This window comes from Pongo pygmaeus, chromosome 20, assembly GCF_028885625.2.
Source record: "Pongo pygmaeus isolate AG05252 chromosome 20, NHGRI_mPonPyg2-v2.0_pri, whole genome shotgun sequence".
NCBI classification, from domain to species: Eukaryota; Metazoa; Chordata; class Mammalia; order Primates; family Hominidae; genus Pongo; species Pongo pygmaeus.
The window spans coordinates 8729056-8753672 of NC_072393.2; the positions used below are offsets into that span (position 1 = coordinate 8729056).

General features: G+C 42.2%; 1 protein-coding gene and 1 pseudogene across 1 annotated transcript; one reads left to right on the forward strand and one right to left on the reverse strand.

Annotated features, from left to right (window-relative positions):
* Positions 1-13282: 13282 nt before the first annotated feature.
* On the forward strand, positions 13283-24245 carry LOC129019278 (olfactory receptor 2Z1). Its single transcript, XM_054461552.2, has 3 exons — positions 13283-13691; positions 14768-14812; positions 22946-24245. The coding sequence occupies exon 3, from the start codon at positions 23033-23035 to the stop codon at positions 24056-24058; it is 1026 nt and encodes a 341-aa protein (XP_054317527.2). The 5' UTR covers positions 13283-13691; positions 14768-14812; positions 22946-23032; the 3' UTR covers positions 24059-24245.
* LOC129019279 (large ribosomal subunit protein uL23-like) lies at positions 20374-20795 on the reverse strand (annotated as a pseudogene).
* Positions 24246-24617: the final 372 nt, after the last annotated feature.

The following is a 24617-nucleotide window of genomic DNA, read 5'->3' on the forward strand; positions in this document are numbered from 1 at the left end:
TTGCATGTCTGAGATAAGAACTGTTTCCAATAATTTCTAAAAACCCCACAAGAAATTTCTTCCTGTCCTTCACACATCACCTGCATTGCAGACTTGCATGTTTTACATGTATGCATATATTTCTATGACAACATTTATCACCAGGCATTCTTTAGGAGTGTAGTAATTCAGAGAAGGTGCTCTTGGAAGGACGTTTGCCCGGTAATGGCATCTCCACTAACGAACTGATAACAACTCTGGCTTTGAGCCTCTGGAACCAATCAACTCTGTTTCCAAGAAGCTTACAAGAACTTCTCCCTTTTCGCCTACAAGACCTTTCCTTTACCCTTCCCTCACTGGGAAGGGTATATATATATATATATATGAGAAGCTCATATATATATATGTGAGAAGCTCATATATATATGTGAGAAGCTCATATATATATATGTGAGAAGCTCATATATATGTATGTGAGAAGCTCATATATATATATGAGAAATTCATATATATGAGAAACTATATATTATGTATATATAGCTGTAACTATATCATATATATTATGTAATACATATTATATTATACATATTATTATATATTATTCTTATATACTTATATATAATATAATATATACAGTTATATATAATATATATGAGAAACTATATATTACATTATATATAATATATAGTTACATGGTTATTTATATAGTTTCTCATATATAGTTTACTTTTATATATAGTTTTCATATACATGTTTAGATACAACCATGTATAGTTTCTTATATAAACTATGTATATATATATAAGGTTATATCTATACATACATATATATATGTGAAAAGTATCTCCAAATATGTTGAATTTATTCAGGAATGGAAAAAGAGGATTATAATCCAGCGTGTCTATTTATATATCTTATATTTATATACGAGAAACTATATATAAATATATATTTATTTGAGAAAAATAATATATATTTATATACATGAAACATGATATATATTTGAAATATGATACATGATATATATTTTTTATTATTATACTTCAAGTTCTAGGGTACATGTGCACAACATGCAAGTTTGTTACATATGTATACATGTGCCATGTTGGTGTGCTGCACCATTAACTCGTCATTTACACCAGGTATATCTCCCAGTGCTATCCCTCTCCCCTCCCCCCACCACATGACAGGCCCTGGTGTGTGGTGCTCCCTACCATGTGTCCAAGTGTTCTCATTGTTCAGTTCCCACCTATGAGTGAGAACATGCGGTGTTTGGTTTTCTGTCCTTGAGATAGTTTGCTCAGAATGATGGTTTCCAGCTCCATCCATGTCCCTACAAAAGACATGAACTCATCCTCTCTTATGGCTGCATAGTATTCCATGACGTATATGTGCCACATTTTCTTAATCCAGTGTATCATTGATGGACATTTGGGTTGGTTCCAAGTCTTTGCTATTGTGAATAGTGCTGCAATAAACATATGTGTACATGTGTCTTTATAGCAGCATGATTTATAATCCTTTGGGTATATACCCAGCAATGGGATGGCTGGGTCAAATGGTATTTCTAGTTCTAGATCCTTGAGGAATCGCCACACTGTTGTCCACAATGGTTGAACTAGTTTACAGTCCCACCAACAGTGTAAAAGTGTTCCTATTTCTCCACATCCTCTCCAGCACCTGTTGTTTCCTGACTTTTTAATGATTGCCATTCTAACTGGTGTGTGAGATGGTATCTCATTGTGGTTTTGATTTGCATTTCTCTGATGGCCATTGATGATGAGCATTTTTTCATGTGTCTGTTGGCTGCATAAATGTATTCTTTTGAGAAGTATCTGCTCATATCCTTTGCCTACTTTTGATGGGGTTGTTTGTTTTTTTCTTGTAAATTTGTTTAAGTTCTTTGTAGATTCTGGATATTAGCCCTTTGTCAGATGGGTAGATTGCAAAAATTTTCTCCCATTCTGTAGGTTGCCCGTTTACTCTGATGGTAGTTTCTTTTGCTGTGCAGAAGCTCTTTAGTTTAATTAGATCCCATTTCTTAATTTTGGCTTTTGTTGCCGTTGCTTTTGGTGTTTTAGACATGAAGTCCTTGCCCATGCCTACGTCCTGAATGGTATTGCCTAGGTTTTCTTCTAGGGTTTTTATGGTTTTAGATGTGACATTTAAGTGTTTAATTCATCTTGAATTAATTTTTGTATAAGGTGTAAGGAAGGGATCCAGTTTCAGCTTTCTATATATGGCTAGCCAGTTTAAATATATATATCAGTTTAAATATAAATAATATATTTTATATACATGCAATATGATATATATTTGATATATGATACATGATATATATTTGATATATGATACATGATATATATTTGATATACGAGATTATTTACATATATGAGAAATGATATATATTTATATTTAATGTATAAGCTTATGTGTTTATATATTTATATAACAATACAAATATATATAATATAAATATATATTGAATATATTTATATTTAATGTATAAGCTTATGTGTTTATATATTTATATAACAATACAAATATATATAATATAAATATATATTGAATATATTCTTGAATATAGTCCTATTTCTCATATATATGAGAAACTCTATCTATCTATCTATAAGGTTATATATATGTATATTAGGTTGCAAAGTGTTAAAGAACAGGGCATGGGGATCCATTCTTGGTCAGGTCGTCGTCATGGAGAAATAACTAATCACATTAACCTTCTTTTGACCTCTTCTTTCACTAGAGTGTTAGGATTTGGGCATTGTTAGGTTATTCGGAGCCCTGGTTTGAATTCCTAAACCCCAGAATTGTGTTTCCCGCTAACGCAGGGGTTGGATCATCCGTATATGGAGCCATTAACCACACACAACAGCTAGGGTTGGTGAGAGAGCCCCAGCTTTCCTCACCCTGTTGAAGGAAGCATGTCTTGGAGTTGTTCATCTCTTCTGCACCTTTGCTTCTCTTTCCAGGACTTGATATCTGCCTTTAACAGGTTCCTGCCCTTTCAGGTTAAATGCCGATTCCTGGGACTTAACCCCAGGATATATTGGCTGATTTGGCTTGACGCTCAGCACTTCTGGGTATGAATAGCACCGTGGGTGACATTGGAAAGCAGCAGAGGCTTTCTCAGCCCTGAGATCAACTTCAGTTCTGACCTGCTTGGGAAAAGGGTATGAGATGCTGCAGTAAAAGAGAAACATCTTCCTCAAAAGATAAGCTGAAGTTGGCCAGGTGCCGTGGCTCATGCCTGTAATCCCATCACTTTGGGAGGCTGAGGCGGGCGGATTACCTGAGGTCAGGAGTTTGAGACTGGCCTGGCCAATGTGGGGAAACCCCCGTCTGTACTAAAAATACAAAAATAAGCCTGGCATGGTGACACATGCCTGTAATCCCAGCTACTCGGGAGGCTGAGGCAGGAGAATCGCTCGAACCTGGGAGGTGGAGGTTGCAGTGAGCCGAGATCACGCCACTGCACTCCAGCCTGGGAGACAAGAGTGAGACTCCGACTCAAAAAAAAAAAAAAAAAAAAAAGATAAGCTGAAGTCAAAACCACAATGAGATGCCACCTTATCCTCATTAGGATGTCTACTGTAAAAAACTCCCCCAAACCAAAAAAAAACAAGTGCTGGCAAATATGTGGAGAAATGGAAACCCTTGTGCATATTGGTGGAAATAGAAAATGCTGCAAATATGATGGAAAATGTATGGTGGTTTCTCAAAAATTTAAAAATAGAATTACCATATGATCCAGCAATTTCACTTCTGGGTATATACCCAAAAGAATTGGAAGCAGGATCTTAAGGAGATGTTTGTTTACCTATGTTCATAACAGCATTATTCACAGTAGCCAAAGTGTGGAAGAAACCCAAATGTCCACTGATAGATAAAAGAATAAAGAGGCGGGGCACAGTGGCTCACGCCTGTAATCCCAGCACTTTGAGAGGCCAAGGCGGGCAGATCACCTGAGGTCAGGAGTTTGATACCAGCCTGGCCAACATGGTGAAACTCTGTCTGTACTAAAAATACAAAAATTAGCTGGGTGTGGTGGCGGGTGCCTGTAATCCCAGCTACTCGGGAGGCTGACGCAGGAGAATGGCTTGAACCCGGGAGATGGGGATTGCAGTGAGCCAAGATTGGCCATTGCACTCCAGCCTGGGTGACAGAGTGAGACTTTCTCAAAAAAAAAAAAAAAAAGGATAAAGAAATGTGCCATACTTATACAGTGAAATATTATTCAGCCTTAAAAAAGAAGGAAATTCTGCTCATGCAAAGCCATTGAATAAATCTTGAGGACGTCATGCAAACTGAAATAAGCTAGTCACAAAAAGTCAAATACTGTATGATTCCACTTATATGAGTTATCTACACTTATACGAGTTTTATGAGGTCAAACTCATAAAACAGAATGTTGAATAGGAGGTGCCAGAGGCTGGAGTTGGGGAGGTGAATAGGGAGTTATTTAATGAGTACAGAGTTTCAGTTTTGCAAGATGGAAAAGTTCCGGAGATTTGTGGCTCAACAACATAAATATAGTTAATATTACTGAACTGCACATTTACAGATGGTTATGATGGTAAATTTTATGTTTGTGTACTTTACTATTTGAAAAATAATCTGAGAAAGAAGAAAATGTTAACAGGCCAGAGGCAAGGTAGAAGTGGATTGCTTACAAGCCTCACAGATAATGACAGTAGCAGGGTATGGTGGTGTGCACCTGTAGTCCTAGCTACTCAGGAAGCTAAGGTTGAAGGACCGCTTGATCCCAGCAGTTTGAATCCAGACTGGGCAACATAGCAAGACCCCATCTCTAAAAAAAGATAGTGATAATATCAAACACTGTTACAGCCTCAATGTTCCTAGTTACTTTCTGAGTGGGTTACAACTGTTAGCCCATTTAATCTTTATTCTCACATTACAGGGGAGGAAAACCAGGCACAGAGGTATTAAGCAGCTTGCCTGGAATCTAATAGCTTATGAGGGGTAGAATCAAATTTTCAACCCAAGAAGTCTGCTCCCAAGTCTGCATTCTTGACAAGTATGCTACACTTCCAGATACACACAATTGCAACATAAACCAAGTTGAACATTAATGGATTCTTTAAACAAGGTCAGGTGAATCTGTCAGGAAGAGTGTCAGGTGGGAGAAACTGGGATGGTCTTCGCTGAGAAGGTGGCATTGCAGGTAGTCTTTGATGGGCAGGCCCCATTTTGAAAGGTGCTGGCGATGGTGGGGTGGGTGAGTGGTAGAAGAAGAAGGTGTGAAGGAAGAGAAAGGAACTTTATTGCGTGTCTGTGATATTCAAGGCCCTTGAGGCTGTTATTTCTGCAAATACTTATGCTTTGGTGACACAATGGGGGTGTCCAAGATAAAAGACCTATAGTTTTCTTAAAGTGTCTTTTTCTGGTTGTAGTGTCAGGTAATTCTGGCTTTGTAAAATGAGTTTGGAAGTGTTCGCTCCTCTTCATTTTCTTTTTTAAAATAAGAGTTTGAGAAGGACTGACATTAATTCTTCTGTACATTTGTTTGGTAGAATTCATCAATAAAGCCATTTGGTCCTGGGCTTTTCTTGGTTATAAGGTTTTTGGTTACTGATTCAATCTCCTTACTAGTCATGTATCTATTCAGATTTTCTGCATCTTCATGATTCAGTCTTGGCAGGTCATGCATTTCCAGAAATTTATCCATTTCTCCTAGGTAATCCAATTTGTTGTCATATAATTGTTCATAGTATTCTCTTATGACACTTTTTATTTCTGTGACATCAGCTGTAATGTCTCTTCTTTCATTTCTGATTTTATTTATTAGCATCTTCTATCTTTTTTTTAGGTAGTCTAGCCAAAGTTTTGCCAGTTTTGTCCATCTTTTCAAAAAGCAACTTTTAGTTTCATTAATTTTTCTATTGTTTTTCTCTGTTTTATTTACTTCTTTTTTTTTTTTTTTGAGACGGAGTCTCACTTTGTCACACAGGCTGGAGTGCAGTGGCACAACCTCACCTCACTGCAATCTCCACCTCCTGGGTTCAAACCATTCTCGTGACTCAGCCTCCCGAGCAACTGGCATTACAGGCAGGTGCCTGCCACCACGCCCGGCTAATTTTTGTATTTTTAGTAGAGACAGGGTTTTGCCATGGTGGTCAGGCTGGTCTTGAACTCCTGACCTCAGGTGATCTGCCTGCCTCGACCTCCCAAAGTGCTGGGATTACAGGCGTCAGCCACCGTGCTCATCCAGATTTTTTTTTTTAAACCCCGGGCCGCACAGTGTGAGGAGGAACTGAGAGCGGCAGCCGTGCCTCCAGCCATCTCTGGCTGCATATCTAATTTATTTCTGCTCCAATCTCCATAATTTCCTTTCTTCTGCTAACTTTTGGCTTGTTTTTCTTTTTCTAGTTCTAGTTCCTTGAGGCTAAAGTTAGGTCATTTATTTGAGATTTTCCCTCATTTTTAAGGTAGGAATTTATCACTCTAAACTTTCTTCTTCATCTGCTTTTGTCATATTCCATAAATTTTAGTATTTTGTGTTCTCATTTTCATTGTCTCAAGATATTTTCTATGTTCCCTTTTGATTTATTCTCTCTTTTTTTTCTTTTTTGAGATGGAGTTTTGCTCTTGTTGCCCAGGCTGGAGTGCAGTGGCATGACCTCGGCTCACTGCAACCTCCCTCTCCTGGGTTCAAGTGATTCTTATGCCTCATCCTCCCAAGCAGCTGGGACTACAGGCACCCACCACCACACCCAACTAACTTTTTTTGTATTTAGTAGAGACGTGGTTTCACCATGTTGGTCAGGCTAGTCTCAAACTCCTGACCTCAGGTGATCCACCCACCTCAGCCTCCCAAAGTGCTGGGATTACAGGCATGAGCCACCTCACTCGGCCCTTTTTGATTTATTCTTTGACCCATTGGTTTTTCGAAGGCGTATTGTTTAACTTCCACATATTTGTGAAATGTTCAGTTTTCTTTCTGCTACTGACTTCTAGTTTCATTGCATTGAGGTTGCAAAGGATACTTGATAATGATTTCCACCTTCTTAAATGTGTTACCTTGTGTTTTGTGAGATAACATGTGATCTATGCTGGAGAATGTCTCATGTGTACCTAAGAAGAATGTGTATCCTGCTATTGTTGGAGAGAATGTTCTGTATATGTCTGTTAGGTCCATTTGCTCTTTAGTATTGTTCAAGTGCTTTGTTTCCGTATTGATCTTTTGTCTGAATGTTCTATCCATTATTGAAAATGGAATGCTGAAATTCCCTACTCTTATTGTGTTGCTTTCTATTTATCTTTTCAGTTCTGTCAATGTTTGCTTCATATATTTGGGTGGTCTGGTGTTGAGTGCATATATATTTATACCTGTTATATCTTCTTGGATGAAGTGATGCTTTTATCATTATACAATGTTCTTGATTTTTCATTTAAAGTCTATTTTGTCTGATGCAAGTATGGCTATCTTTGCTGTGTCTTGGTTACTGTTTGCATGGAATATTTTTTTCTATCCTTTCATTTTCAGCCTATTGTGTTTCTTTAAAGCTAAAGTGGGTCTCTTGTAGACAGCAATACTTGAGTCTTAAAAAAATATGCTCAGCTACTGTATGTCTTTTGGTTGAAGAGTTTAATCCACTTACATTTAAAGTAACTATTGATAGGGAAGGACTTACTAGGGCAATTTTGTTCATTGTTTTCTGTCTTGTAGTTTTTCATCTCTTTTCCTCTCTTGCTTTCTTTGTATTTCATTGATTTTTTTTTATGGTAACATGTTTTTATTTTTTTTTCTCATTTTCTTTTGTGTATCTACTATAAGTATTTTCTTTGTGGCTAAAATGAAACTCCTATAAATATATTTATAACAACCTATTTTAGGCTGATAACTTCAATCACATATAAAAACTCTATACTTTTACTCCCCCCATATTTTATGTTATTGATGTTAAAAATTCCATCTTTTCTATATTGCATATTCATTAATATATTTTTGAAGTTATAGTTTTTTTTATATTTTTGTCTTAAGACTTCTATGCCAGAATGAATAGTGATTTAAACACTACTGTTGTAGCATTTTCACCTGATGGACCTTTTAGCATTTCTTGTAAGGTGGAACTAGTGGTAATGAACTCCCTCAACTTTTGATTATCTAGAAAAGTCTTCATCTATTCATTTTTGAAGGGTAGCTTTGCCAGATATAAGATTCTTGGTTGGCATTTTTTCTTTTAATCCTTTGAATATATCATCCTACTCCTTTCTGGGTTGCAAGATTTCTGCAGAGAAATCCTCTAATAGTTTTATGCAGATTCCCTTGTATGAAATGAGTTGCCTTTCTCTCACTGCTTTCAAAACTCTCTCGGTCTTTAGCTTTTGATAATTTGATTAGGTGTCTTGGTGTGGATTTCTTTGAGTTTATCCTAGTTGAAGTCTATTAGGCTACTTGAATCTGGATGTCCATGCCCTTTCTCAGGTTTGGAAAGTTTTTAGCCATTATTTCTTTAAAGAAACTATCTGCTATTTTTCTCTCTTTTTTCTAATACTCTCATGATGTGTATATTGTTCGGCGTGATGGTGTCGCATAATTCCCTTAAGGTTTCTTCACTCTTTTTCATTTTTTTTCCTTTTTGTTCCTCTGATTGGATACCTTCAAATGACCTGATTATTTCTTCTGCTTGATCAAGTCTACTATTGAACCCCTCTATTGAATTTTTTAGTTCAGTTAGTATATTCTTCAGCCCCATAAATACTATTTGGTTTAAAATATGTTTAAATCTCTTTATTGATATTTTAATTTTGTTCATGCATCATTTTCTTGAGCTCATAGAACACCTTTATGATGGCTATTTTGAACTCTTTTTCAGGTAATTTACATACCTCAATTCTTTAGAATTGGTTTCTGGAGATTTAGTTTTCTTTTTAGGGGACAATCTTTCCTTTTTTATTTGTGTTTCCTGACACTGTGTTGGTTTCTGTGCATTTGAGAAAGTTATGTCTTATAGTCTTTGCAGACTAGCTTCTTATAGAGCAAGAACTTCACCAATCAATCTATCTCTAGTCTGGGGACCTTTCAAGCCCTTTCTGTGGATGTGTCTTCTCTAGATGTGTGTGTGTAAATTCTCAGTGAAAGGTCACAAAGATCATACATTGTATGATTCTGTTTGCATGAAATATCCAGAATAGGTAAATTTATACTTAGAGAAATCAGACTGATGGTTGCCAGAGGCTGAGAGGGAAGGAATGGGGAATGAATGCTTAATGGATACAGAGGTTTCTTTGGTGATAAAAATGTTTTCAAGCTAGATAGAGTTGATGATTGTACAACATAGTGAATGTACTAAATGCCACTGAATTATAACCTTTAAAATAGCTAACTTTTATGTTATGCAAATTTCCTTATTATTTGTTTATTTTTTTTGAGATGGAGTCTCGCTCTGTCACCCAGGCTGGAGTACAGTGGTGCAATCTCGGCTCACTGCAACCTCTGCCTCCTGGGTTCAAGTGATTCTCCCATCTCAGCTTCCCAAGTAGCTGGGATTACAGGCACCCACCATCATGCAGGGCTAATTTTTGTATTTTTGTAGAGACGGGGTTTCACCATGTTGGCCAGGCTGGTCTTGAACTCCTGACCTCAGGTGATCTGCCTGCCTTGGCCTCCCAAAGTGCTGGGATTACAGGTGTGAGCCACCGTGCCCAGCCTGTGAATTTCATCTGAAAAAAATAATGTGTGTATTCACATGTATATAAAGAGATACAGCGATGGGCAAAAGACTAATAATTGCTGGAGGGTATGTGGGTGTTCATTCAACTCTTCTTTTAGTCTAAAATATTTTAAGTATGAGTTAGAAAAATGGAGATAAGACTTGGTGTTTAATTTTTTAGCCATTTCCATCATTTTCTGTTTATCTCTTCCGAAGGCAGAAAGTGATGGCTTATAAATTGTATAATGTCAGCATAAAAGATGAAATTAAGTCAATTCTTAAAAAAAACAACTAAAAGTGAGTAATTATAAAAATGCAGGTATCTTTCTGGTTAACTTTTTCCAGTAGAATGCCAAATCTCTTGGTGTTAATGCACAAAGTTTACAAAATGTGTGTTTCTTTGAATATAATGTTCTCTGGCCTATGGTTTTATGGGAAACGTTTATATTTACATCTAAATAAATACAAGATTGTTTTTTGAGACAGAGTCTCACTCTGTCACCTGGGCTGGAGGCGGCGATCATAGCTTACTGGAATCTTGAACTCCTGAGCTCAAGCAATCTTTGCCTCCCAATAAATACAAGATTTTAAGTCAAAGGATGTGAAGAAAAAGTGTCCCAAGTGATAACAAATGAGAGTGTGTGTCTCAGATATTGCTGGTGCTAAGACATGTTATCATAATGTCACACTCAGTGTGAAGCATTCTGTTTTTTTGAGTCAGAGTCTCCCTCTGTCACCCAGCCTGGAGTGCAGTGGTGTGATCTTAGCTCACTGCAACTTCTTTTTCCCAAGTTCAAGCGATTCTCCTGTCTCAGCCTCCTGAGTAGCTGGGATTACAGGTGCACACCACCACGCCCAACTAATTTTTGTATTTTCAGTAGAGACGGGGTTTCACCATGTTGGCCAGGCTGATCTTGAACTTCTGACTCCAAATGATCCACCCCGCCTCGGCCTTCCAAAGTGCTGGGATTGCAGGGGTGAGCTACCACTCCTGGCCCAGTGTGAAGCATTCTATACTGTTGTGCTCTTGTCCTGAGTTTATTTCCCCAAGGCTTTCTATATTTTGGCAAAAGCAAAGGTTAATGTTCTGCAATGAGTTTTCCAAAAGCTGAGAGAGTGAAAGAAGATCTTGGAAAAGGAAGCCATGAAAAGAAATATGACCTCATTTCAAGCCAATCATTTCATTTTTTGGTTAACAGGAAGCAGTATTTTAAATATTTCATATCCTAACATGATAGTTTGTTACGGATTACTGATACATAAGCCTTTTACTAGTTTCAGCTATATTCCAGGAAATTATTTGAGAATTTTGGGTTGATGTACAATACAGCCTTTTCACATTTGAAATAATAGAATATAGAGTCCCAGTGGACAATTTTGTGAGCATCTGCCTTTCAGAAACGGATAATTGACATTAAGCAGGAGTTACCTCTATCAAGACAATGAGTGTGGATGGCACACAGCAATGGCAAAAAATGGAGCTGAAATGCAGAGGATTAACATTAATCCTTTATTACTACTAATAATTTGTTAATATTTGAGGCACATGTCTAGAGTATTAACATGTTTTCTCTGTCATGTTTTCTCTTCCCTTGTTCTTTATAATGACATGGTGTAGTCAAAAACAGTTTTCATGGTTTGTCCTATCTATTTCTATACTGTTTCATCCATCATCAATTCATCCTCCACCCCTCCATCCCTTCACTCATTCCTCTACCTATCCATCCATCCATCATCCATCCCTCTAGCCATTTATCTGTCTGTCCATCCATCCATCCATCCATCAATCCATCCATCCTTGGTGCCAGTCAATTTGTGCTAAGCGTTGAGCATCCAAATCCCACTGCTCATTTCTCCATATCTTGATTTCTTTTTCTAAACTCCTGTTTCAGCCCTTCCTGTTTAGTAAACATTGATGTGTCCATGTCCCTTGGGCACCAGTTATACATAAATGAATAATTGCCGGCTCTTTCCATTGAGGAACTCATGGTCTATGGCAGTGCCACTCAAAGTGTGGTCCATGAACTGTTACTGACCCTTGTGAAGAAATTAATCTTGGAACAGGCTATAAATGAATGATATCACCAAGCTTTATTTCAACTGACATTTTTTCCATAGCAAGACTTTATAAAGGAAGGAAACAGTGTATTGAATTACTTTCTGGTGTGAGATTTTTTTTTATCTCCATGAAGAATGCTACAGCTGCTTTGCATACCAGTGTAGAATCTGCTTGGAAAGTAGACTTCATAATGAATGTCAAATCCAATCTGTGAGGTCTGGCTGTATGGAGTGCAGGATTAAGAAGCTCCATACAGGCTTCGAAGTAGAAAGTAATGGGATCAATTACTAATGTCTTCCAGGGCTTGGAGGTAGAGTGGTGGCATGGCACAAGGAATTTGCTGATAGCCACAGGAACTTAACACTTCTATTACTGTGTTGACCTGGTTCTACCTTATTGCCACCTGTCTGACTCAGCTTTGTTTTGAGAAGCAGTCTTGGTAACTCAGTCGCCCTCTGATCTCTGCCCTTTCTCCTGGCTCTGGTCATGGACACAATAAGTTCATGGGCACTAGAACCATCTGTCTCTATTGATTTTTATTTTTTATTTACAGACAGGGTCTCACTCTGTCACCCAGGCTGGATTGGAGTGGTACGATCATAGCTCACTGCAGCCTCAAACTCCTGGACTAAAGCAATTCTTTAACCTCCGCCTCCCAAGTATCTAGGAATATGGTACGATAGGTGTGTGCCACCATGCCCAGCTAATCTTTAAAAAATGTTTTTGTAGAGGCAGGGTCTCTCTATGATCTATCTGTCTCTAGACCATTGCTTCACCTGAGTTTTGGAAGCCCCTCAAGGATGGAGCTCAGTGGAAGAAATGTCCTGACCAGGGAATCTGCCTCTTGGCTGTGCCACCACCATCGCTGCCCCAGTATTTAATGCAGAAAAAAATCTCCTGGACATCAGATTTCCTTTGGAACATGAGAGTCCCTTTGTAGTAATGGATTCCCTCGTCTCCTTTCTCTTCTTAGATCCAAACAAAAGGACTTGGATATCTGCCATATCCAATTATCTGCATCAGTGCTGCCCATTTTCCCCATGGTTAATTGAGAGATGAGTAAATGTTTTTCCACAATCCTCCAGGGACAATCCAAGTATCGTGGGCTCTAGGCTCCCACTGAAACTAATTTTTTTTCCTAACAGAAAGGGAGACCCAGAGGGGTTCTGATGCAAAAGCTGTCCCTGGAGCCTCGATCCCCAGACAAGGATGTCTATCTTTGCATAGACCAAGGTGGCACTGATTAAACCCAAGATGCTGGAATCTGGGGAGGTTTTTTCAGGAGCTGTCTTGGAATGAAGGGAGTTGACATGCTTATGGGGCATTGAGAGGGATCCATCACCCTGTCTGCACACAGACCTTGGTGAGTGGGGGTGAGAGTTTGGAACCCAGCCCTGTGGAGATCTTGGGGGTCTGGGCATAATTTAGAGACTAGTATTAGTGGCAAGATGGGCCCCCAGAACTGCTGGTGTTGTGTTTCAGAAGCTCATTGGGTTGAGCTTGTACAGGTATTTGGATGGAAAGATGAATTTTTGTCTACCTCTTGGACATTTGCCAACCTGCAGGCTGGATGCATCTTCCCTTGTCTGTTATCACTGCTGTGAACCCAAGCAGGCTGGATCTCTAGAAAGCAGAAGGACACCCATGTTGACGTTCATTCCCAACTTTCCATAACATGTGCTGGAAGCAGCAAGGGGTGGGCACCACACCTTGGCCGTGGGGCCGGGACTAGAACAACCTATCTGGCATGGGCTAGAAGCACCTTCAGCTCACTTTCTGGAGACTGTGACCACCCTACAACAGTGATGACCTGGAGGAATTCTCAGCTCAGAATTCCAGGGAAGATGAGTTGAGTGTTAAGTCCAAGAAAGAGGCAGTGTCCAGAATAGAGACAGCTCAGGATTTGAAATCAAACTGGGTTCAAATCCCAGTCTACCCTCTTCTTAGCTGTGTGACTTTAGGTAAGTCACTTACCCTCTCTGAGCCCATTTGTCTTTAACATTAGTTCCAACAATCATATTATTTCCCTTGCAGGATGTATTCATTTAACAACTATTTATTGAGCAGGCTCTGCTGTGGATCCTTGAGATGTGAGAATGTGAGAAATAAATAAATAATATAAGTGAATTAAATTATTTTATTAAGTAAATTATATATATTAAATTAAGTAAATAATATAAGTGAATATAATATAAGAGAATGTGAGAATTTAATAAATAATATAAGTGACAGTTTGTCCTGCAAACTGTCATGTGATCATTTGGCTACTAAAGTGACCAAGAGTCCAGATCATGCCTGGTCATAATGGACTGATGTGAGTTTTATTAGCAACAAGAAGATAAATAATGTGGCTCCTTTCTTCTGGTCACTCAGTGTCAGCAAAAGGACCACTCTAGACCCACATTTTGGCATCCCTGAGGAAAATGGGAAAAGGGACAGGTAAAACCACAGCTTTAAAACTTGTCAAAGGGACTCTCCTCCCACCCAAAGAAGGACTGATTTAGGAATCACTGTGAGATGTTCCAGCCCAGATTAGAGTAAGTCATGGCTACTTTTTCCAGCTCTGCCTGTCTGACTGTGGGGCAGGGAGTGAGGGAGGTTGGATGGGTGGAAAATATTTTTCTGAAAGAGATTTCAGGCGGAAACAGTGTGCCAAAAGCTCAGGACATAATCCCAGCACTTTGGGATGCCAAGGTGAGGGATTGCTTAAAGCCAAGATTATGGAACCAGCCTGGGAAGCAATGCACCTCTACCGAAAAAAAAAAAAAAAAAAAAAAAAATAAATAAATAAAAATTAGCCAGGTGTGGTGGTGCACACCTGGAGTCCCAGCTACTCGGGAGGCTGAGGCAAGAAGACTGCATGAGCCCAGGAGTTGGAGACTGCAGTGAGCTATGATTGCACTACTGTACTCCAGCCTGGGTGACAGAGCGAGGCTCTGTTCCTTCCACCAAAAAAAGCTCAGGACACAAAGGCATTACAATGGAATTAGAGGAACTGCTAGAGATCCCCAAAACCAGGGGTTTTTATTTTTTTCAGATGCATCAAAGACAGTGGGACCACCTGGGCACCCTGAAAGGAAAGGTGAGTTTGGGGGCACACAAGAGTGTTGCCTGGGTTTCTGCCTGCAATAGTGTTTTATGTCTTACTCTTGGGTGCATTCTATTATCCACCAGTCCATACAGCCCGGATGCTCTATTACTTCTGCCTGGAATAAGCTTCCCTCCTCTAGCTCTCTGGAAACCTTCCCTCCTCTAACTGGCCTTCAAAACTTCAATGACTTTTTCTCTGTGAAGCCTTCCGTGATCCCATCCCAGGCAGAGTTTCATCCCCTAAGTACCCAAATCATCATGGATGTATTTTTATTACATTGCTGATCAGACTATGCTGAAATGAGTTGCACAATGTTCGTGTTCTCTCTCCAACTCTAAATTCTGTAACTGCAGGGCTAAATTATCTGACTCCCGTACATCTTGATTGACTCTGGAAAATGCCACCAATGAGGCACCCCATTTCATTTTTGGTTGGATTTTACACATACAGTGTGTGTGTGTGTGTGTGTGTGTGTGTGTGTAACCAGATAAGGGTCTGTGAAGACAGAAGAAGAATTAGAGAAACCAGTGGTGGGGCGATGACACTGTTCTAGACCCAAATGTCAACCTGGGTTGTTTCTTCCCAAGAGCGCTCTGCAGTTTCAAGGCAGGTCCTGCAGAGTTGTTGGTGCAGAAGCCTTCCCCACCATCCCAAAGGGCCACAATGCCTGAAACCAGGGGAAACGCCAGTCCTAGGACAGATCTAGGGTGGACCATTGGCCCTGAGGGTTGGTGAGTGTGGCTTCTCTACCAGACCAGGGTGGGACATGATCGCCCATTAGCCAGAAATCATAACTTAGTGGTGAAGGGGAGTCTGTGTGTGTGTGTGTGTGTGTGTGTGTGTGTGAAGCAAATCTTGAATATCTATTACAGTGTTTGGAGATGTGTGAAATGCCAATGCAAAAACAAGGACTTTGGAATTAAATCTCATTTTGTTAGAATCTTGACTTGGTTACCTTCTTGCTGGTTCATCCTGGACGAGGCACTGCACTTCTCAAATCTGTCTTCTCATCCCCAAAATTCATAGAGGTATTAATACCTATGGTCATTTTTTTTTAATTGAGAGAGGGTCTCGCTCTGTGTTCTGTTGCCCAGGCTGGAGTGCAGTAGTGTGATCACAGCTCACTGCAGCCTCTACCTCCTGGGCTCAAGTGAGCCTCCCACCTCAGTCTCCCAAGTAGCCGGGACTATAAGCACGTGCCACCATGCCTGGCTAATTTTTCTATTCCTTGTAGAATCGAGATCTTGCCATGTTGCTCAGGCTGGTCCCAAACTCCTGGGCTGGCCCCAGCCTCCCAAAATGCTAGGATTACAGACGTGAGCCACCACACCCAGCCTAATGGTGTGGTTATTGTTATTGTCATTGTCATCAAGGGCTTGTTGAATATTTCTATAACAGCTTCCCCAGCCACCTCCATTCCCGCCATCCTCACTTCTCTTCCCAAAAACTTAGATTTGAGTTTCATTCTTTCATTTTTTCCATTTCTGGGGCTTAGGGGTTGATGAAAGACAGATGCTCGACCACCCAATTATCCACTGACAGACTCCTCTTCATTAGTGAGAATGGAGTACAGAAAGCGTGTCCTTGGGTAGGAGGTGATAGGCTTGGAGCTCTCAGGAAGCTCTCCTTGCTTCCAAAATGAAGCTGGAGGAGTGGGTGTGAAAACTATTTTCTGGGCTTCTGCCTGCAAGCCTATTTTATGTCTTATTCCAGGGTGCATTTTCTTAACCACCAGTCCATAGAGCTCAGATACTCTATTTTTTCTGTCTGGAACAACCTTCCCTCCTCTAGCTGTCTGGAAAATTCCTACCTGACCTTCATAACTCAGATCCAATGCCTCCTTCTCTGTGAAGGCTTCCTGGATCCCATCCTAGGTGGAGTTTCATCTCCTGGGTACCAAAAATCATCATGCATGTATTTTATTAAATTGCTCATCAGACTATGCTGAAATGAGTTCAACAATGCTCATGTTCCCTGTCAAACTCTAACTATAAATTCTATAACTGCAGGACTAAATTATCTAATTCCCATACATCTTTTTTTTTTTCTTTTTTGAGCTGGAGTCTCGCTCTGTTGTCCAGGCTGGAATACAGTAGCGTGATCTCGGCTCACTGCAACCTCTGCCTCCTGGGTTTAAGCAATTCTCCTGCTTCAGCCTTCTGAGTTGCTGGGATTACAGGCCCCCACCACCACACCTGGCTAATTTTTGTATTTTTTGTAGACACAGAGTTTCACCTTGTTGGCTGGGCTGGTCTTGAAATCCCAACCTCAAATGATCTGCCCACCTCAGCCTCCCAAAGCATTGGGATTACAGACGTGAGCCACTGCGCCCAGCCAAACTCCCATACATCTTTGATTGACTCTGGAAAATGCTACCAATGAGGCACTCCATTCCATTTTTGGTTAGATTTCACTGTTAGAAAGTTCTTTGCTAGGTTGAACCACACAGCTGCCCTCATTAACATCCACCTTCCAGTAGTATAAAGCAGGCAATTCTACTCTTCCCCTCATGAAGGTCTTCAGAGAGCAAGGTCAGTGTATTAGTCTATTCTTGCATTGCTTTAAAGAATTATCTGAGATGATTGGGTAATTTATAAAGAAAAGATGTTTCACTGGCGATGGTTCTGCAGGCTGTATAATGGTTCTGAAGGCTGTATACAGGACGTATAATGGCTTCTGCTTCTGGGAAGGTCTCAGGGAACTTACAATCATGGTGGAAGGTGAGGGAGAAGCAGATGTCTTACATGGCAGGAGTAGAGGCAGAGGGAGGTGCTACACACTTTTTTTTTGGTGAGGGGGGGACAGAGTCTCGCTCTGTGCCCAGGCTGGAATGCAGTGGCATAGTCTCGGCTCACTGCAGCCTCCGCCTCCTGGGTTCAAGCGATTCTCCTGCCTCAGCCTCCTGAGTTGCTCGGATTACAATCACCTGCCACCATGCCTGGCTAATTTTTTGTATTTTTAGTAGAGATGGGGTTTCACCATGTTGACCAGGCTGGTTGCAAACTCCTGACCTCGTGATCGGCCCACCTCGGCCTCCCAAAGTGCTGGGACTACAGTTATGAGCCATTGTGCCCGGCCGGTGCTACACACTTTTAATGATCGGATCTCGTAAGAACTCACTCACTATCATGACCAAGGGGGATGGTGTTAAATCATTCATGAGAAACCACCACCATGATCCAATCACCTCCCAGCAGGCCCCACCTCCAACATTAAGGATTACAATTCAACATGAGATGTGGGTGGGGACACAGGTCCAAACCATATCAGGCAGCTCTCACCTGTCTCAAGAGGCTTCCCTGACCACATCTTGTAGTGTCCCTAGCTATTGCCTACAGGGCATTCTGACCACTTCACCCCTGCACTTTCCCCTATCACAAAGGTCTTGTGCATTTATCTTCTTGTTGGTCATTGGTCTCCTGATGGAGATGGTGGAGTCCAGTGAACCGGGGATCTTGCCTGGATGATTCACCTCTGAATGTTTTATGCCCATTCCAGGGCATGACACATTTTGTTGAATGCATGGATGAATGGTAGAGAGGAGCTTAGATGGGATAAGAAAAATCAGGATGGCGTATAACTAAGAGACAGCCTTGCAGGCCATCATCTGAGTGAGGAATAACTCCACAGGCAGCTTCATGACAAAGAGCTCCAGGGAGGCCTTCAGTAGAATCTACTTGCTCTTAAATGATCAGTCTTGCTGCTTTTTTTCTTTTTTTAAATTTAACCCCATGCACTCTTATTTATCTTTTTCTTAAAATTCCTTTTTCCTTTTGAAACAGGGTCTTGCTCAGTCTCTCAGGCTGAAGTATAACGGCGTGATTATGCAGCCTCAACCTGCTGGGCTCAAGCAATCCTCTTGCCTCAGTCCCCCAAGTACCTGGGATGACAGGTTTGTATCACCCCGCCCAGCTAACTTTTGTAATTTTTTGTACAGACGGAGGCACCCTATGTTGCCTAGGCTGGTCTCAAACTCCTGGGCGCAAGCGATCTTCCCACTGCAGCCTCCCAAAGTGCTGGGATTACAGACGTGAGTCAGTGCAGCCGGCCTTCAGTGCACTCTTAATGCCATGAAGCAGCCACTTCGGGCAGCTTTTTGTGTTATCTGAGAGACACTCTTCCTCAGCCTCCGGGCACCTCTGTTGAAAACTCTTCCTGGCTGTCTGGCATGCTGGGAATCAGCTCTATTTGTTTTGCCCTGAAGATGTGTTTTATTCATAACTCACTCTGACTCCTTAGAAAACAATTCAATAAAAACTCAGACGAGTTAATGGGTGCAGCACACCAACACGGCACATGTATACGTATGTAACAAACCTGCACATTGTACACGTGTACCCTAAAACTTAAAGTATAATAATAATAATAAAAAAAAACAACTCAGCTGAGGATGGGCACAGTGGCTTACGCCTGTAATCTCAGCACTTTGGGAGGCCAAGGCGAGGTGATCACTTGAGGTCAGGAGTTCGAGACCAGCCTGGCCAACATGGTGAAACCCTGTCTCTATTAAAAATACAAAAATTAGCCGGGTGTGATGGCATGTGCCTGTAATCCAAGCTACTTGGGAAGCTGAGGCAGGAGAATCGCTTGAACCGGGGAGGCGGAGGTTGCAGTGAGCCAAGATCACACCACTGTACTCCAGCCTGGGTCACAGAGCAAGACTCTGTCTCAACCAAAACAAAACCAAACCAAACAAACAAAAAGAAAACACCTCAATTGGGTTGAGCAGGGATGAGGATGCTATCTTCCACTCACCCTGAGCAGGAATGAGGAATAATATCTTATTTTATAAAACATACGAATAATAAAACAGCCCTGGTCATATAGCCCAGAGTGGATAAATACTGGCTTAAAGCAAAAGTGTTAGCTCAGACCATTTCTCCGAGAGAACCACTCCTGTCCTCTTTGCTTTTTCTTTTCCTTTGTAGCATGCTTCTTAACCACCCACGGTGGGAAAGAACATTCACCAGGTCCTGCATTTTCCATTGCTGGAGTTGTGGGCACTGCATGGTCTTTCAGAATAATCTGGCTTTGTCCGGGAGCTTGGAGGTTGCCGAAGAGAGGAAGTATTCCTGATTTAAGTGTGCAGCTCTTCCTGGTCCTTGGCCATCCTTCTTGTTCACCTCATTCACTCAGGCAAGAGAGACATAAAATCTTCTAGAGCTAGTGTCACATAGTAGTCCTTGAAATTGAGTCAGACTACCCACAGGCTGCTGCTCTCGCATCCAATGCAGTGAAGCCACCAGTAATAGCTGAGCTCAGCAGCAACTGCCCCTCCCCAGGCCATTCAACCTCCTCCTGCTGTCATTGTGCCTCTATGGTTCCCTCTCTTTAGATTTATACCCTAAATGTTTTTCTTCCGTTAAATAGATTTGGGGGTACATATGCAAGGTGTGTTACATGGATATATTGCATGATGCTGATTTGGGTTTCAATCAAAACTGTCACCCAAACTGCAAACATAGTACCCAATAGGTAGTTTTTTTTTTTTTTTTTTTTTATATATGGAGAAAAGATATACATATATTTAGAATTAGCCAGCTGGATTCAGTTTAGATGATCCCAGTTTTGTTGGCAACATCCAAATCATCATAATCAGGAGCCAGTCGAACATATATGCCTTCTTCTCTTCATCAGGCCGAATCAGGGTGTTGACCTTGGCCACATCCATGTCATAGGGCTTCTTCACAGGCTGTCTGATCTGGTGCTTGTTGGCTTTAACTTCCACAATGAACACAAGTGTGTCGTTGTCTTCTATTTTCTTCATGGCGGACTCAGTGGTCAGCGGCAACGTGATGATCGCAGAGTGGCCAAGCTTGTTTCTCCTGGGGGCGCTCTTCTGAGGATATTTGGGCTGCCTCAGATATTTGTGGCTGTGGACACCTTTCAACACTGCCTTCTTGGCCTTTAAAGCCTTCGCTTTGGCTTTGACTTTGGGAGGGGCAGGAGCTTCCTTCTTCGCTTTTGGCGCCATCTTGTGAAAAGGGCCCAATAGGTAGTGTTTTTTTTTTTTTTTTTTTTTTTGAGACGGAGTCTCGCTCTTGTCGCCCAGGCTGGAGTGCAGTGGCGCGATCTCCGCTCATTGCAAGCTCCGCCTCCCGGGTTCACGCCATTCTCCTGCCTCAGCCTCCCGAGTAGCTGGGACTACAGGCGCCCGCCATCACGCCCGGCTAATCTTTTTTGTATTTTTAGTAGAGATGGGGTTTCACCATGTTCTCCAGGATGGTCTCCATCTCCTGACCTCGTGATCCGCCCGTCTCGGCCTCCCAAGTGCTGGGATTACAGGCGTGAGCCACCGCGCCTGGCCCCCAGATACGTAGTTTTTAAACCCTTGCCTCCCTCTGAAGTCCCCATTGTCGTTGTTCCCCTATTTATACCCCTGTGTACCCAATGATTAGCTTCCACTGATAAGTGAGAACATGCGGTATTTGGTTTTGTTTCTGCCTTAATTCACTTAGGCTAATGAGCTCCAGCTGCCTCCGTGTCACTGCAATGAACTGATTTTTTTTTTTTTTTTTTTTTTTTTTTTTTTTTTGAGACGGTGTCTTGCTCTGTCGCCCAGGCTGGAGTGCAGTGGTGCAATCTCGGCTCACTGCAAGCTTCGCCTCCTGGGTTCACGCCATTCTCCTGCCACAGACTCCGGAATAGCTGGGAATACAGGTGCCCGCCACCACGCCCAGCTAAGTTTTTGGAGACAGGGTCTTGCTCTGTTGCTGAGGCTGGAGTGCAGTGGTGAGATCATAGCTCACTGCAGCCTCGACCTCCCATGCCTTAGCCTCCCCAGTAGCTGAGACTACAGGAAGTCACTACCAAGTCTGACTTTAAATTTTTTGTAGAGATTTTTTTTTTTGTTTTTTGTTTGTTTGTTTTTTTGAGATGGAGTTTTGCTCTTGTTGCCCAGGCTAGAGTACAATGGTGCGATCTTGGCTCAGCGCAACCTCCGCCTCCCAGGTTCAAGCGATTCTCCTGCCTCAGCCCCTGAGTAGTTGGGATTACGGGCATATATCACCATGCCAAGCTAATTTTGTATTTTTAGTAGAGATGGGATTTCTCCATGTTGGTTAGGCTGGTCTCGAACTCCCGACCTCAGATAATCAACCCGCCTCCACCTCCCAAAGTGCTGGGATTACAGGCGTGAGCCACCGCCCACGGCCGCCGAGATGGGGTCTTGTCATGTCACCCAGGCTGGTCTTGAACTCCTGGGCTGAAGTGATCCTCCCGCCTTGGCTTCTCAAGGTGCTAGGATTACAGGCATGAGCCACTGTGCCCAGCCAACTGTATTCTTTTTTATGGCTGCATAGTAATCCATGGTGTCTATATACTACATTTAAAAAAATCCAGTCCACCATTGATGGGCACCTAGGTTGATTCGATTTCTTTGTTATTGTGAATAGTGCTGTGATAAATGTGCTCATTTGGTGGGATGATTTATTTTCCTTGGGCATTCCCTCAATTTGATTCCAGTGCTGGCTCATCACAGATTTCTCTTTGCTTCAGATTCTCATCCAGGCATTTAGACCCAAGCAAGCTCTTCTCTCTGGTTTCTTACTTAGCTTGTTGCTTCAGTTTCATCATCCCCTGTTTCACCTCCCAGCCTTATTCGTATGTGACCTCAGCTTTGGTTAAGGACCCATGGGATAGGGGTATTGAAGCATTCCACCATTTATGTGGCTGTCTTTAACTTGAGCCGCATTTTTTTTTTGAGATGGAGTCTTGCTCTGTTGCCCAGGCTGGAGTGCAGTGGCATGTTCTCGGCTCACTGCAACCTCCACCACCCGGGTTCAAGCAATTCTCCTGTCTCAGCCTCCTAAGCAGCTGGGATTACAGGCATGTGCCACCACGCCCAGCTGATTTTTGTACTTTTAGTAGAGACGAGGTTTCACCATATTGGTCAGGCTGGTCTCGAACTCCTGACCTCATGATCCACCTGCCTTGGCCTCCCAAAGTGCTGGGATTACAGGCGTGAGGCACCACATCTGGCCGAACCTCAAATTTTTCACTATAGAGAGCAGTGGTTAGCTCTTCACTGGAGTGTGGCCAAGCGTCTCATTCAGAGATGCCAGCTGCTTCTTTCCCATCCCATGCCTTGGATAGACACTAACTGATCAAGTTTTCTCCCTCCAGCCTACCAATTCTAGCTGCAGCCTCATCACTCTTCTCAAGACACCATCCCAGGAAGCCACTACCAATCAATGATAATTGGCATGTGAGATGAAAATTATTTGCCATCCCATGCAGGCTTTTTGCCATAGTTCAGCTGTTCTTCCTGCAGCTAAAGTGCATTGTGTAAAACATGGGGGATGTGAATCATCGGTGGCCTCAGACTTCATTCTGGTGGGCCTCTTCAGTCACTCAGGATCACGCCAGCTCCTCTTCTCCCTGGTGGCTGTCATGTTTGTCATAGGTCTTCTGGGCAACACCGTTCTTCTCTTCTTGATCTGCGTGGACTCCTGGCTCCACATGCCCATGTGCTTCCTGCTCAGCCAGCTCTCCCTGTTTGACATTGGCTGTCCCATGGTCACCATCCCCAAGATGGCACCAGACTTTCTGCGGGGAGAAGGTGCCATCTCCTATGGAGGTTGTGCAGCTCAAATATTCTTCCTCACACTGATGGGTGTGGCTGAGGGCATCCTGTTGGTCCTCATGTCTCATGACCGTTATGTCGCTGTGTGCCAGCCCCTGCAGTATCCTGTACTTATGAGATGCCAGGTGTGTCTGCTGATGATGGGCTCCTCCTGGGTGGTAGGTGTGCTCAACGCCTCCATCCAGACCTCCATCACCCTGCATTTTCCCTACTGTGCCTCCCGTATTGTGGATCACTTCTTCTGTGAGGTGCCAGTGCTTCTGAAGCTCTCCTGTGCAGATACCTCTGCCTATGAGATGGCGCTGTCCACCTCGGGGGTGCTGATCCTAATGCTCCCTCTTTCCCTCATCGCCACCTCCTACGGCCACATGTTGCAGGCTGTTCTAAGCATGCGCTCAGAGGAGGCCAGACACAAGGCTGTCACCACCTGCTCCTTGCACATCACGGTAGTGGAGCTGTTTTATGATGCGGCTGTGTTCATGTACATGGTGCCTGGCGCCTACCACAGTCCACAGCAGGATAACGTGGTTTCCCTCTTCTATAGCCTTGTCACCCCTACACTCAACCCCCTTATCTACAGTCTGAGGAACCGGAAGGTGTGGATGGCTTTGGTCAAAGTGCTTAGCAGAGCTGGACTCAGGCAAATGTGCTGACTACATAGAAACTGCTGGTGAGATTCCAGCGGTCCTCGATCCCACCCACCTTCCCAAAGTATGCATTTGGCATTCAATTGCCAATTTGTGCAACTGGCCAAATATCCAGCCATTGCACAAGGTGCAACTTTTTCAGAAAATGTCTGCCTTTTAAATTGAGGCAGAATACACGTAACATAAAATGAGCCACTTTGAAATGAAAATTCAGCTGCTAAGTTCTTATGTCCAAGGCTAAGTGTCTGCCCAGTTCCCCCCTGCTCATGCCCAGTTCCTCCCTGCTGATGACTAGCTGGGTTCATGTTTTCCCTCATGGACTTGTGGAAAGCAGTGGTAATCATCCCAATCACATTCAGCATATTGTTTGTCTCTCTTTTTTTCTTTTTGTAACAGGGTCTCACTCTGTCGCCCAGGCTGGAGTGCTGTGACATGGTCATAGCTCACTGCAGACTAGAACTCCTAGGCTCAAGGAGTCCTCCTGCCTCAGCCTCTTGAGTATCTGGGACTATAGGCATGTGCCACCACGCCCAGCTAATTTTGTTCATTTTTTGTAGAGATGAGG

Coding starts and splice junctions, on each gene's coding strand:
- LOC129019278 (XM_054461552.2), top strand. CDS start 23,033: ATGAAAATTATTTGCCATCCCATGCAGGCTTTTTGCCATAGTTCAGCT.